Source organism: Lactuca serriola, chromosome 5 (assembly GCF_051521515.1).
Source record: "Lactuca serriola cultivar US96UC23 chromosome 5, Lser_US96UC23_V15, whole genome shotgun sequence".
In the NCBI taxonomy this organism is placed as follows: domain Eukaryota; kingdom Viridiplantae; phylum Streptophyta; class Magnoliopsida; order Asterales; family Asteraceae; genus Lactuca; species Lactuca serriola.
This window is the reverse complement of record NC_136412.1, coordinates 301,506,685-301,523,492: the sequence shown is the minus strand read 5'-3', so window position 1 is coordinate 301,523,492 and position 16,808 is coordinate 301,506,685. Positions and strand designations below refer to the sequence as shown.

Here is a 16,808-nt window from a genome sequence, read left to right as displayed (position 1 = left end):
TGTCACAATAAAACATCATCAGAGTATATCTCTCAAGAATCTCATGTGCGGAATAGTGGTGTGATGCACTGCAATCATGTCGACTCTTTTTCCTTTGAAGAAGAGGTATCTGAAACCAAAACTGAAAACCATAAACACAAAGCTTAGTGAGTTCCCCCATCATACCACATAAACACATATTGACAGGCATATCTGGGTGCCCGACCTACCCTGTCAGGCATATCTGGGTTCCCGACCTACCCTCCGGTTTATTTCAGCCGGTTACGAGGACTATTTCATCCCTACCACTACCATATAGTAACATAGCAATAAGCACATTAATCATAACAGGAAATGACATACCATACAGTTATCACGAAGACAATCATCTCTACCATAAACAACTACTAGTGAGTCAGCATTTATGCCTTCGACCCACTCCTACAGGAAACTAACTCACATAGTGAAGCTTAATGCAGAATCTCATGGTGATAAATGTCTAGTGGTAGTTCTGATGACTCCCCGAGTTATCATTACCACAATAACACTTAATCAAAAACTAATAATCCTTCTTAGGGTAAAATGACCATTTTACCCCTTATCTAATTGGGCCAATGCCTAGGGCCTAAGACCATAACACAAAAGGCCCTAAATCTAAATAGTCTTCCTAACCCTCAAGTGGCTCACCAATGGCCCAATTTTCTAAATTGGGCCCAACTCCTCAAATGGGCTTTATCGAAAGCCCAATAAAACCTTAGCCCAAAATAAGTAATTTCGAGTGCCCCATTATGGCCCCAAGAGGCCCAATACTTTAAAATCTCAATTCTACGCCTAAAGACTCTACTCCATAGTGGGCCATGAGGCCCAACCATCCATGCCCAAACTTTTAAGGCCCAAAAACCCATGTTCGTCACTCTGCATGCGTACGCCCGACGTAACTGGCACGTATACGCTAGCCTTGACCAAAAGCGGGAAGTTGACCCAGTACGCACAGCGTACCAGGGTGTACACCCAGTGTATTGGCCAGCTTCCTTAGGTCTCCATTTGTGACTTAATCCATTAAGTCCCTACGTCCAAAACATAGATCCATGTTCTTTAAGGCGTCCTAATCCATAAAGTTACAAACTTTATGTCTTTGCATGCATAGATGGGGGTTAAAACATGAATTAAGTCCTTAAACTAACTTTGTGACCATTAAACACTTGCATGGTTATGGCTTAACCATCAAGGTCCGATTTTTATGACTCTAAATGCTTCCAAGAGCTCAAAAGGACAACTCTTATGGTCTGGAACTATCAAGGTACAAGAAACCTCAACAATGGAGCCAAAATAACCCATAAAACACCCCAACACTACAACTAAGCATGCAATGGTCAAGTTTGAAGCTTGATACTTCAAATGAGTCAGAAATGGTGCTAATCCCCTGGATCTACAAGCTCTCTTCAAGTCCTTGCTCCATGAAACTCCTTCTTCTTCAAAATCACCAAAGTTACACCAAAAATTCAAAGTAAGCTCCAAAATACAAACAAGAGTATTAGGGTTCGAGTTGGGCACTGAGAGGATAAGGGCTTTGAAGATTATAAGTTGTTTAAATTGGGTGCAAACCCTAAATTTTAGTGTTTTAGAGACTGCATGCGTACGCTGCGCGTACCCTTTGGTACGTTGGGCGTACGTGCATGGCATCTACGTCCTTATCTCTTGAGTACGCTGAGCGTACATGGCATGGTACGCCCCGCGTATGGCACTTCTCGGCCCAATCACAAGGACCCAATGGTCCAAGCCCAAACCAATTCAATTCATTAACCTTATATAAATATAAATAAGACCTTATAAATTCTGGACGTTACACTAGCCATATACAATTGTAAAAATAAAAGATATAACCTTCTTAAATTTATAGTAGGTATTGCGTTTTATTACAATTATCTTTCATTACAATCAGTGGTGGAGGCAAAAAGTTTGAGTAGTGGTGACACCCAATAAAAATTTCCAAACAAATCTAAAATAGTAGTAACATTCATATTTCAAAACGTTGCACCTAATACAAAACAAATTTTTTTTTACACTAACGGCCGGAATCAGAGTGATGGTCCGGGACCCCCCCCCCCCCCCCCACCACATAAGTCTGCCACTGATCACAATTATTGATTTTTTGGTTAATTTGGAAATTATAGATACAAACTCGGGTTTGTTGAATATAATTAGGTCAACAAGAACAAAAGAATTGTAAATTATGGTTATGTTGGTGTGTTTTCTCTAAGGGTTGTAAGATAAAAGGTAATCAATTTACTGGTTTGCATTAGTTTTGATGGAATTAATTTTTGTCATTCTTAATTTTAATTAAGTTTACATTATTGGATTGTTGTTAGGATCATTAAGGATTTTTTGGTGGAAAAACTAAAAGCTTGTGAAGAAGGTTTTGAAGATCCATAAAACCAAAGAAAAAACTCTTGTAAGAGTTAGATTTTCATAATTCATGTGAATTGGTATTTCTAACTATTGCACTAATTTTGGATACACTATAAGATTTGAATTAAAATGTCAAGTGTCTCCTGAACGCACTTTGAATATGCAACCCAATAAATAATTATACTTTCATTTATGCATAAGAACTTTTTGTTTGTTAGGGGTTTATGATGTTTAGTGTGAGTTTGTTATACATCATAATTTGTATAACTTGTTTAAATAAACGACAATGATTCATTTTGTAGTCCGTAACATGTAAATTCAATGCGAAAAAAACGGAAACAACTATTTGTAACTTGGATCATATTAGTTTGAATCGTATAATATTTTAGTTCATACCATTAACTTAGATCATATTACTTTAAATCATAAATTTGGATCATATAATATTTTGGATCATACCATTAGTTTCGATCATATTAGTTTGAATCACAAAAGTTTGGACCATATAATATTTTGGATCACACCATTAGCTTTGATTATATTACTTTTACTCATAAAAGTTTGGATCATATAATATTTTGGATCATACTATTCTTCGAATCATTTTATTTTGAATTATATCAATTTAAAATTTTAAATCATAAATTTTGAATGATAACACTTTCATTCATATTATTTTGAACATGAACTTAAGTTTTACACATAGGATTCGATTCATAATTTTTTTTGGTATTATAAAAGTTTAGATAGTAACAAATTTGGTTTATAATATGTCATGATCTAAAACTCAAAGTTTAATTTTTACTAAAAATATTGTCATTGAGCTTGTTTTGTAGTGGTTTTTTTTTTTTTTTTTTGGTGTTTTTAGATTTTTGTAATATAAGAAAATTAAAGTTTTTACAAAATTTATAAATTTAAAGGGAGAAAGAAATAATATCACCCAACTATATAAGACTAGAGGGAGTGGATGTGGCATGGACCGCACTCCCCTTGCCACATAAGCACAAACACACCCCCTGGGTGCGGTAGAGAGTGCACTGCACCCTTCCAAGGGAGCACTCCTTCAAACAACCTTCTAGCAATGTGATTGGTTCATTTTTCTTCCCTCTCTCTGATTGGTCTCTTTTATTTATTAAAAAAATATAAAAAAAAAATACCCAAATATGGCACCACTCCTTGGGTGTGGTATGAAACCACACTTTTATGGCAATCGGTGAGGTGGCGCCCATATGTCACTGCGGTTTCATGAGGGAGTGCGGCACCACTCCCTCCAGCCTAACACATGGATAGAAGGCATTGACCAATGCATACCAAATGTCCGTTGAGTTTACTGTCCTCTCTAGTCTTTTTCAGCTTCCCAAAACTACCCTTAATATAACTGCCATTCATAGGAATTTTATTTAAAGTTGGAGTAATTTACAAAACCTGTCGCCACATGAATTTTAATTAGTGGGAAATAATTAAATTAATCACAGCCGCACAAAAATTCAAATAGAATGTTGAGATTTGTCCTTACAGTTCCTATCAAATTTTCCTACTTCTTTAAAAAGCATTAAGGAGTGGTTGATGTTATGCGCATCCTTCAACGTAATGTTTTGGTTTGCAATGATGTCTTAACATAATGCTTTGTATTCCAATCCGGATTCATAGTGGAACCAAACTCATAACTTTTAGCATACAAAGCTTGTCAATCGTTGGTTTTGTTTTTTGACCAAAAAGGTATGACTTGGGACCAATAAGCAGGAGTTTAAGAAGCCTAGACGTCAACAACAACAAACCAACGATAACTAACCAATGATAAGTGAAAAGTGTCACGTGTGCAGAGAAAGCGATCATTATGCACTGGTGTGACCCATGCATCGATATGTAAATGTTGGTTGCGATTCTGTGTCTTGGAATAGTCAACATGATTTCCTCACTTACATAGTTACATAGGAAACCGCAGCCCAAGGTTGGTTTATTGATTAAGGAGCTACTATAAAGTATAAACAACTTTTTTGTTGGTCAAGTAATCAACTATAGATTTCATATTTCCTATACACAAATCTATCGCAAAATGCTATAAAATAGAAGTTTTCTTGTTTTTCCTTTTTTTTTTAATGAGAGCAAAAAGAAACAATACAAATCAAACGACAACACTTACAACAAACAAAACATCTTCCCATTTCACAGAAGTTTTTTACTCGAAGATTCAGATGCCGAAACCTCTTCATACATATTTTCGATTGCTTTTGCAAAGTATGCCTTCGCTTGCGGTCTCTTCACCTACACCATAAAAATGGACATGTTTTTTAAACAAACATTTATCCATACAACACTTAATGGAAAAAAAAAAAAAAAAAAAAAAAAAAAAACTTGGTGAAGAGTAGGCCTCCATAAGTTTATATATATTTTTTTAATTTAATTTATGGAGTTGGTACTTACCTTAAAAGTTGGAGTGAGCAAACCATTCTCCATGGTGAATGGTTCGGTTATCAATGTGATAGATCTTGCAAACTCGAAACCTCTCAACTGCATCACAATGGCATTCGTTACCAAATCAGGCATACATATATAACAAATTAATACCTTATTTTGATAAAAAGACAAAATTTAAATTAATGATCTGCACTTTTTGTCTAATTAATGTGTAATGGTTACCTGAGCTTCTTTTCCAATGGCATCCATGTCAGCCAGAACAGCAGTCCTTGCCCTTGGGTCATTGCACAGTTGTTCTAAACTTTCAAACTACATCACACGTTGTAGATTAATTGTTAATATATCTTTCCATTAAAAAAAAAAAACACTATTTTTAAATAAATTTAAACCTGAAATTGTATCCTTGTAATATTGATAAAACCTTTTAACATATATTAGAAAAAGACTACTTTCGAAATATATACAACAACGAATGAAGGAAAATTAATTATTTATTGTGAATTCATATATGAATTGTGTAGAGATAAATGATTTATAAATGACCAAATAACTATATTTCACCTTTATTCCATCTTTAGCAGCAAATGCTTTCAGCATATCAGGGTCCACACAGACAATAGCAACTAAAGATGAGTTGAAGCTGTCACCTGTTTCAAACCAATATTTATAATTTATAATTTATATATAATAAACAAATAAGAAAAGAAAAAGTACCACTATCAATTGAAAAAATCAATAATGCAAGAAAGGAGTCTGTTTACTTACCATAAACAAAGCATTGTGCAACAAATTTGCTCTTAACATATACATTCTCAATTTTCTCAGGAGCTATGTACTCTCCCTGTGCCAATTTAAAAATGTTCTTTTTCCTGACACAAGATTAAAACATTTTTATTTTTTAAGATACAACAGAGCATAACATATCTAATTCCAATTTCCTTCAACATTGTATCTTTCAAGAAACCAAGGCAATTGTAATTTACTTAAAAATGATTAATTTCTTACAACTTAATTACCTATCAATAATCTTTAATCTGCCTCCAGGTGCCCACAACCCTATGTCTCCAGTATGAAGCCATCCTTCTTCATCTACTACTTCTCTCCTGAAACAAATCTTATAAATGTTAATCATAAAATATTGTCTAATGGATATAAAATTGCAGAAGAGAAGAGAGTAGTGATTATTATATTTATACATACGTTTGCACTTCATCTTTGTAGTAACCTTGGAAGACAATTGGGCCCCTCACACAAATTTCACCTCGAGGGTATGGTTGATCATCAGATGTATAGTTCATCTCAGGAACATCCACAAGCTTTACTTCTGAAACACACATGAATATTATACATTAATATTGGTTTAAAATTTAAATGCAAGAAATAGCAATCTACTTCCATTAATATTGTACTTTGAAAAATCTACCCAATCAAAGCAATTTTCATTGCTATGGATAGAATGTCAATGTCCTAATATAAAAGATTCAAACTACAATTACTTCTATAACCACATAGAATTTACATGATGCAATGGCTTAATAAGAAAAAGTTGTAAAAAAAAATGGAAGTAAGATGTTGTAATGAAGAAATTATATAAAACTAACCACATGCAGCATTAGGAGCTCCTACATGACCAGAGAGGACATCATGCTCATTCATACAAGTTATAACACAAGAACTCTCAGTCATTCCATAACCCTCCATTACTGAACAACCAAAGCACCTGAAAAATATAAAATATAAGGTTTAAATACAAGAAATACAAATCTACTTTCACTGATTGCTTATTGTATTCATTTCATCTTATTATGAAATTGTACTTTCAAAAATCTATCCTGTTTTAGCATTGCCTTACAAACACAAAGCAATTTCACTTCTTGATTAGGTAGATTTTTTTAATAAGCAAAGAAAAAAAATGAAAGTATAATGCTATAAATGGTATTTTTTTTTTTAAAGTATAATGTCATGATAACTTACACTTTAAGAAAATCCATGACATCAGGAGACAAAGGTGAAGCACCTGAAACCATAAAACGAACACGTCCACCAAGTTTGTTTTTTATTTTGTTAAATACTAATCTGTCCCACATAGGAGATGCATTCTTTCCTGAAAGATAATAGTAGACAGATTATATTATTTAAAGTATTTTAACCTTAAAGGTGCTAAAAAAAAGGTTTGTTAATTGTTACCTTTAAGTAATGCTTGCCTTTTTGCATTAAATGCAGCATTAAACAGTCTTTCTTTAAGTCCACCAGATGACTTAACTGCATTCATAACACTGCAATAACCACTCAACTAATTGAGTATCAATAATTGAGTATCAATAAGCCATATTGATTGAAAAAAGTACAAAACTTTATTATACCCATCATATACTCTGTTATATAATCGTGGAACACTGCAGAAGATGGTAGGTTTCAATTCCGCCATGTCATCCAATAATTTCAAATTGTCCTACATTAATGAAAATAAAGTGTAAAGTTTTGACCCCCACCCCATTAAGTCAAAAAGAAACAGCAGTTTTGTCATGATGTGATTAAGTACAATAAAGAAATCATTATCATGAACTTAAATTGGAAAAAACAAAAAATTTGAGTTTCTTACTCCTTGATAAAATCCAACTGAGCCACCATAGTATGCCAACAAGATCTGGTTGCACCTTTCATATATATGTGCCAAAGGAAGATAAGATATATATCTGAAATTTAAACATGGAGTTCATTACAACAAAATAATGGTGAAACAATTGCCATTTTAACCTATTTAAGACAGTTAACACTTACACATCTGATGGATAGAACATAATTTCAAAACTTCCACCAGCAACATTTGCAATCAGGTTTCCATGGGAAAGTACAGCACCCTTAAGACAGTTAATACTTATGATAAGAAAAGATTCAACTTTGGTAGAATTAAAAAGAAAAAGCTTAAATAAGAAATAAAAAAATAAAAAAATAAAAAAATAAAAAAAAACCTTTGGTGTCCCAGTTGTACCACTTGTATAACATATTGTAGCCACATCATCTGGTTTTGGTGGACGAAAAGGGTGTCGATCATTACTTCCCTAAAAAGCACCAATTCATATGCCACATAAATCAGTAATCAAATGGCAGAAATCATAAAAGATTAACTCAAATCATAGAAACTCGTGTTATAATCGGAGATGTTTAAGTGTGTTACTATGATAACAAGATAGTGAAAAGTTCAGCAAAGTCAAACAGTAAATTATGATTCAACAAAAGGATTTGAAGTTACCTGAGCAATAAGCTTTGAAAATGACACAACCTTAACCCCTGTTGCTGATGGAAGAGATGGCAATAGCTCATCTAGTCCTCCAACCACCTAAAATTACAAGTCAATATTCAGTAAAGAATCTTATGAGTGAAATTGATAAGAAATGAAACAAATGATTAACCATCATACCACTATCAAACGCACAGAAGGCATCTCTGACAAAAAGCTCAGCAACTGAAATGTCAAAGTGATTAGCAACTATTCACAAATATTAACCATTTAAAAGTATCAATGTGAAAAAAATGGGCGAAACTTACAATATGCATTGTCTGTGGCACGCAAAATATGGCTTCTGCAGAAGAGTGATTGACAATATACTTCACAGCATCCGGGCCTACAAGATTTGGAATTTTATACATTTGCATCATAAAATAAAGAAAAGTGATTTAAAAGTTTGACAAAATAATTATGTACAAACCAAGGGTATCATATAAAGGGACAGATATGTATGAATATGAAGAGCAAGCATGATCAACAATTATCCACTCTGGTCTGTTGATAAAGTATAGTCCAATACAGGATCCCTGTTGCAATATTATACAATTGAACTTATAAGACATAATATTAAAAAAAAAAAAAAAAAAAAAGTACAAAAACCAACAAGGAGAAATTAGTATAATACAAGTGACATGCCTTGGTTATTCCATGGGCTACTAACCCAGAACCAATAGCTGACCTAGCTGTGGCTGCTTCCCCATAAGTTGTCCATTTGTATCTTTAAAGAAAATGGAGATAAATTATAAAGTATTTGTACCCAATCTGCCTTAAAAAAATAATATACTAGTTAACATACTCTCCAATAGTTCCATCTTCACGAATCCGTGTACCCAAATACTTGTAATCCCGGAAGGTTTCAGATGCATGCCTATAGTGGAAGCAAAGTATTGATGTTTTCTTTTCCCAAGATTTGCATAATATATACAATTTCAGTGAAGAAAGTATAATATAGTGAACTTAGATGCTTACACAAAATTATCATGTAAGGTAGCAATGTCAGGATGATTAGGAAATCTACTGACCAACTTTAAAGGAGAGGCGGCAGATCTGTCACCAAAAGAGAAATACTTCCAATATTAGTGAAGTAATTGAGATAGGGGTAATATGGGACATCATCAAAATAAAGAGCAGCTTATGTGGAGGGGTATTTAGGGAAAATTGGAGCCTGTTCTAATTCTTTGATGGTTATGCTTGTCATGGATGATGGAACATCCCTTGAGCAAAAACCTGTATAGATGCTACCAGGTATCTTTTATTGATAAGCCGCTGTTAGAAAATGGTGATAAAATTATAATGAAACAAAGTGAGAGTCGCTCAATGAATCTGAAACTTCAGTATATTTGCTCCATCAATTGATGGAGGATAAAGATCGTCAAAAAGGGTACAATGTTCAGTTTGGAAATTCATCTCCTTAAAGATTCAAAGCCTACATATCTTGATAATTTCAAGGTGTCCTCTGTTAAGGATGTGAAGAAGCCAAAAGTTCAAGATAAGTCATCTAATGAACCTTGTGGAGAAAAAAAAAAGTTGAAAAAACTTTTTAAACAGAAGTCTTCCCAGGTACAGTATGCTGCTGACCTGGCAAGGTCAACATCTAAAACACTGCAGCCAAAGCAATCGGAAACTGAAGTGAATAAACTCTGTGTTCAGCAAAACATGCAACATGTGATGAAAGCTGACCAAGCAATTGAGAAGACATTTCTAATTGGAAAGCAATTGAGAAGTCGCCTGGGAGAATTTGGTGGGTATTGCTATGCTTTCAATATTAGCCAAGTAATTGAGATAGGGGTAATATGGGAAATCATCAGAGAGCATCTTATGTGTAGGGGTATTTAGGGTATTTACTATATTTAATTTGTTGCAACAGTGCTTATAAGAGGGTACAGAGCATGTGGGTATCGTCATCTATCTTTTTATCTAAAATCTGGATTTTTTTCTCGAATCAGCAAAAATTATTTTTCTTTCTTACAATCATTTGGTTGCTTTTCTATTGTTGAATCTGTTCTTACAAGTCCGTTCATAGCAGGTTTCAAGCAATGTAATGTTTGATGATGAACCAATGTGAGAATTACCTGTAAACATTCCACTTTCCTGTCTTCAATTTCTCTGGAAGAACAACACTGTACCCTTGTTCTGCCACAGCAACAAAATCAGTAACTATGGTGATGAAATGTAGAGCAAAACAAGAGGGTTTACATTAAGAATGTATATATGAATATGAAAACGAGAGTTGATAAAAAAAAAAAACAGGGAACATAAAAATGCACATCTATTAGATGACTTATCTTGAACTTTTGATGATTGAACAAACTAATATCAAATCCTAACCTTCGTGAGTGTCCTTCAAACCATAATCCCCAAAATTAACCCAAGTGTGAAACGTATCAACTCCTCATTTATTATTTCACAAATCACAATCTTCTCCTATTAAACTAATTTCGTTCAGAGTTTTTAGAAAGCGGACTACATAGATGCATACTCTCATGGATTCCAAAATTTGATATGCCATATAGAACTTTTAGGCGTTTAGCTGATTCTAAAATATGCCAGAATCTAAAGTAGTTTCCCACTCATACCACAAACACTGTTGAATTAGAAATCCAAACTAACCACATAAATCACAATAGTTCCCTTATGGATATGCGTTTCAGTGTGTGTGTGTGTGTATGTGAGAGAGAGAGAGAGAGAGAGAGAGAGAGAGAGAGAGAGAGAGTTACTAGTGAAAAACTCCCCGGCTGTTTGGTTTTGTTGCACCGTTGACAAAGGATCGCCGGCGGCAGAGGTGATGTGGTCTTGAATAGTTTGAAGCCGGCGGCTGGCTTTAGATTCCATTGAATTTTCTCGGGAACGATGAAAATGGGAGATTATCTTCTAGTCTCGCAGATTCAAACTTTTGTTACTCAATGTGTATTCATATATAAAATATTGAGAGGGAGATAATGTAGGTGAAGTTTGGAAAGTTGATGAACTTCATACATATATGGAATGTTATATTGGACGATTAGATGCTCGTTTCTGTATTCAACTTCAGATTACCCTACGTTTGAATGACATAACGTTCAACACATATGTGCCGGCACATAATAATAATAATAATATTATTATTATTATTATTATTATTATTATTATTATTATTATTATTAGTTCTAGTTATTTTAGACAAAATACAAGATAAAAATCAAATTTAATGAAGAAAATATTAACGTTGTGAATATTATTGCTATTTTAGGTTAATTAAAAAGAAAGCATATTTTTCTTGAAAATACAATAGATAATATTTGTTTAGATTAGTCATGTAAACTGGGGTGAGTAAGGTTTTGAGATAAAAGAATCTTCCAACTACCAATAAGACCTCAGTTTTGCCTACCGGTGTGTAATTGACTTTTATTATATTCAGAGAAAACTGCAGAAAGGGTCCTGTGCTTTGCAATTTTTTTGGATTTGGTCAGAAAATTATCAACTTGCAAAATTTGTTTTTATTTTTTTTTAAGATTTTAATGTTGATTTGGTTCCTAAAACTAACATTAACATGTGTTTGTTTATTCTTATGAGTTATGAGTGATGCTGAAATGACCATTTGTCTTTTTTGTATATTCTTTTTCTATAGTTTATATCATTTAATTGCATAAAAATAATTATTAATAAACAAAAAAATTAACACTTTGTCCAGATATTACACTCACCCCTTCCATCCTTTGTCCTTGATCTCGACAAAGCATTGTTGACCATCTTCTTATGTTACATTCTCCAACCATTTTTACAGAAACCGTGTAAACACATAAGAAACAATCGATCTAATAATCATAAATTTATAATTGCTTATTTCATCGGTTACACTGAAAGTCTGAATGGTCAGGTTTTCATTTTTCACAAACACATGATGTGCATCATCTACCAAAGCAAAGATAGATAATTATTTTGATGTCTTAATTAGCATCCAAAACACAAATAACCAAACAAAACAAGTATCAAAATTTGAAAATTAAATTAAAAGCCTAAACTAACATATATATGGACAAACTTTCGGTTCATGTTTTCTTTACTTTAAAGACATTGATGTTTTAAGCAATTAATTCAAAAACACTAGTAAATTTGTAAGGTCCTTGTCAATGATCAATTAAATAATTTAAGTTTATACCAAAATATTTGTATCCAAAAAAGAAGAAAATTAAATGAAACTTTCTAAATATACTCCGGACTTGATATCACCTAACAAAATATATATGCTTTAATGATCTTAGGTGATTACTCATATATGAATAAGACAGTTGTTGGCGGTAGTAGTGATGGTGGCGGTTGCGGTGGCGGAGTGGTGGTGGCAGTGACGGCGATTGCAGTGGCGGAGGTGGTGGCAATGGTAGCAAAGGTGGTAGTAGGGGTAGGGGTAGCAGTGGCAGTGGTAATAGTGGTGGCGGAGGTGGTGTTGGCAGGGGTGGTGGTGGAGGAGATGGATAGTGGTGAATTCATATATGAATATACGTAAATTTATATTAACATATGAATATCACCTCTCCTCGTCGTGTCAGTACGGCAGAGGGCTTGCGGCAAAATATAAATGAGTGGCCGAGATTGATTCCTCCGGTCTAAACATTTTTTTTCTCAATTGAACTTATATATATATATATATATATATATATATATATATATATATATATATATATAGTTAGGCTATTTTGTTTTCACTATCTATTGTGTGCATGTATGATTAATTCTGGACCAATCATTTTACTTATTTTAAGAAAATAATTAATGCATATTACATGTTAAAGATATAATGGATATTAATTACATCTTCATCATTTAATATGCATAAATTACTTTCTTAAATTAACTAAAATTATTGGTCCAAAATCAATCATACATGCACACAATAGATAGTGAAAACATTTGAACCTATATATATATATATATATATATATATATATATATATATATATATATATATAAGGGTTACGATAAATAGTTCTTTTGGCGAAGAGTTTTCTTACGAAAAAATAATTATTAAATTTTATTATTAGCTATAATGTAAAAAAAAATTACCACTTTTAAATAAAATATTCTTTTAGACCTTATATTTATATTATTTGTTTATACATTTTATGTAAATTGATTAATATCCATGTCTAGTTTAAGCAATGTAAAATAATTTATATACATGAATTTACTATTTTAAAATTGTCATTTTGCTCTAAATTAAAATTTTAATAACTTTCCTTAATCCACGTTTTCAAACTTTTGGCAAGTATTAATGATTTATTTATGCATAATTCGTTTGTACAAAAAAATTTATAATTTATACCTCTTAAAATAAGATATAAATTAATCTCTAAGCATTACCCAACCGACTAGAATGTACCTAACAATTAATTATTGTCTCCAATATGAGTGAAGCAGTAGCAAACGATGAAATTTCGACACTTTGAATAAGTTTTATCTTAACATAAACTATTTGAGGAATAATTATTGCTGTAATATTAGTCATATTTAATTTTTTTAAAATTCAACGAATTAACAATTTATGATCCTCAATTAATCACCGCCTACTCGATTAATCTTTTAATCACAGTCCACCGACTAAAAAACATCAAACCTTTTTTACAGCCGACCGTGATATATATTACTCCTAGAGTTTCTTTCAATATATATAGACTATTATAACATGTGATGTGACTATTTACTTAGCATGTATTATTTGACTACGTGACCATAATATCTTGTTTTCCTTGATAGAAAAAAGAAAAGAACAGAAAAGTAGAATTAGCTTTTTGTTTGTCTTTTTATCGACACATATAATTTAAAAAAGTGGAACTAACTTGTGTTTGTTTTTTTGGGCTATTATAATATAATATGAGAATATGTTAATATTGTAGTATCCAGTATATATGAGCTATTATGATAGGCAAAATTATGATACGTAATGACTTTATCTTAAGAGTTATAGATTACACGAATCTTCCGAATGTCAAAAAGGACACGTTTAAGTTTTATTTTCAAAAATTAATTTGAAGGGTCTTTCGTATGTTTATAACTTGCAAACTAAAGCTGCAATTGGTCGATTTGAGTTGGGTTCAGTTCAACTTATTTATTAAATGTATTGAATCCAACACAATATATTTATTTAAATGAGTTAATATTTTCAAGTCAACCCAAACTTTTAGATAAATGGGTTGTAATCGGGTTGACTTGTTATGTAGTTCCCGACCCAAGGTATTAAATAAATGAGTTAAACTTTGGTTAACCCATTTAAAATCAAAAAGTAAATAAATTAACTAAACATTACACCACTTAAATTAGTTCCTAATGTAAATAAATTTTCAAAGTATGACAAAAAACACAATTCAATTTACAAATACAAATAAATTGTTCAAATACATTAAAAATGTTCAATTTCAAAATGATTTTGGAAAGTAACTAGTATTGACGACGCTAAAAAAATGATAGGAATTAAGATTGTATTTTTTTTAAAACATAAATAATAATACAACATTATAATTAATATATTAATACTTTGATTAATACATGATAATAATTAAATAATTATTTAATTAAGTATATATTAAAGTTAAATGGGTTGGTGGGTTGATAATTTTTACTCAACCCAACCTATTTATTTAAATGAGTTAGGTGGATTGACTCGTTTAATTTAAATGGGTTGAAAATCTCAACCCAACTCGTTAATTTTGGGTTGGGTTCGGGTTGGATTGACGGGTTAAATCAATTTTTGTCGACTCTATTGCAAACTACTTCTTAATATCATTAGCCAAAGATAAAAAGATAATTTTGCCCATATCTATTTCATTTTTGTTTATTTTTATTTGTTAGCTATATATAATCAATTACATATTTATTTGTTTATTAAAAGCAATGGACCCCGACCTCTTTATCCTCATTATTTTCCCTTAGTTGTCGGAGGATTCTTTCACCCTTATAATTGGCTCTCGCCAACTCTGCCCTCCGGTGAGCAAACACCTTAATCCACCCCGGCCACCGATCACCTCTTGCCAATTCTGGTCATCGACTACTCCTAGAGTAGAGATTTATGAACCCTATATGGTGAAGTGATGTCGGCCCGTACAGGTGGCGATAGTCAAATAGAGAAGAAAGAAGAGAGGATGAGAGGGAGACTGTGTTTTGTATATCTCTGTTACCCTCTCGTCGGAGTGTAGATCTACTAGCCTTTCGTCGCAATGTAGGTGTTTTCTGGTAATGGTCGCCACCTACCATCATTGACCTTTATAAAAAACGAACAGAGACTGCCTCCGACCTCCTTTACTTCCATCGGAGACGCTGAAACCTTCACAACCACCTACTACTATAAACCTAAAATCCTAGATGCAAAAAACCCAATCGTCGGAAAAACAAGATTCATGATGCAAAAAATCCTTGAAGGTTTGTTGTCGGTGTGGTGGTGGTGGTGTATCGGTTTTCTGAAATCATCTCTCTTGCTCTTTTTTTTCTGAAAATTGAGTTTTAAATCTTGGTTATCACCTATTTTATTTTTTCATACGAATGATTTCAGGGCTCCAAATGAATGGTTTCCCTTCATATAACCTATCAGATGGTTTCGAACTTTGGATTTTATTAGAAATCAATTTTAGTGTGGTGGGTATGACATGTTCATAATGGGGTGAGGGAATAGTCTTCGGTGGATGTGATTTAGTTGTCGGGAGTAAGAGTAGTGGTGGTGGTGGTGTCAGAAAAAGTGGGTGGTGGTGCTATAACATGTGTATGGTGGAGAAGGGGATGAGGGAAGGTAGGAGGGGAATGTAAGAGGTGATGGGACCCACCAAATTATAAATCATATAATTCATTTTTTTAATTTCTAAATGATAAACAAATATTAAAAAATTAGAAAAGAAATGATAAAGAGCAAAATAGTCATTTCGTGTGTACCAGGGACGTAGCGTGTATTAATGTTATAAAGGACAGTCTGAATTAAATTATAAAAATAGGGATTGAGTGCTCAATTTGGCACTTATACTAGAGATGAATCGTGTATTTTACACAAAAATTAACTTTGATGTGCTGATATCGAAATTTTGAAATAATCTTTGTTCATCCATATACAAGTGTAGGTGTGTGTGCATGACTTAGACGATATATTCTATCGATTTTATTCTGACCAAAAAATTTCTTTTCCATAATCTGTAACACCCATTTTCCAGAATAGATATGTTGAAGGTTTGAAAGGATCAAAGGTGAGGTTTTTAGGAAATACCTTATACCACGACATGAAAATGAAATGTCACGTCGTGGCATATCAATACATGAACGCGCATTCGGATGTCTGTCACGTCGTGGCGAAAGGAAGGCCACGATGTGGCATCAGTTGTAACCCAAGCCCATGATCATTTAGGGCTTCCTCTATATTTAAGCCCCTAAACTCAAGTTTTAAGGAATCCACTTTAGCCTCCATCCCTTCCAAACAAAACCCTAGCCTCTTTGAAGCTTTGAGGGCTTTTTCCTTAACTTTGAAGCTTAGTTGTTAGTCTTTAGTAGAGTCTGAAGAAAGAGTAAGATCATCTTGGTGCAAGGGATCAAGGAACTAGTTTGGATCCACCACCAACTTAAGATTTATGGGTGATTAGAGGCATAAATCTATCATCTTAACTTATGTTCTTTTTGGTGCAAGTTTGAGGCCTTTTTGTAAGATTTTGGTCCCTTCCTTGGATGCTCTTGGAGTTTGAAGAACTCCAGAGCTTGGGATGGCTTA

The 16,808-nt window shown here is 32.9% G+C and overlaps 1 protein-coding gene across 1 annotated transcript; it reads right to left on the bottom strand.

Moving 5' to 3' along the window:
- Positions 1-4,315: 4,315 nt before the first annotated feature.
- Positions 4,316-11,083, bottom strand: LOC145054774 (long chain acyl-CoA synthetase 6, peroxisomal-like). The gene is made up of 23 exons (XM_079003028.1): positions 10,813-11,083; positions 10,168-10,228; positions 9,065-9,142; positions 8,892-8,963; positions 8,732-8,813; positions 8,517-8,622; positions 8,356-8,432; positions 8,228-8,272; positions 8,060-8,146; positions 7,779-7,868; positions 7,588-7,667; positions 7,409-7,502; positions 7,170-7,258; positions 6,994-7,082; positions 6,781-6,910; positions 6,408-6,526; positions 6,007-6,130; positions 5,823-5,909; positions 5,572-5,675; positions 5,368-5,453; positions 5,029-5,115; positions 4,813-4,899; positions 4,316-4,653 (listed from the first exon to the last, which is right to left on the bottom strand). Exons 1-23 carry the CDS (start codon positions 10,925-10,927, stop codon positions 4,555-4,557), a joined length of 2,088 nt encoding a protein of 695 aa, XP_078859154.1. The 5' UTR covers positions 10,928-11,083; the 3' UTR covers positions 4,316-4,554.
- Positions 11,084-16,808: the final 5,725 nt, after the last annotated feature.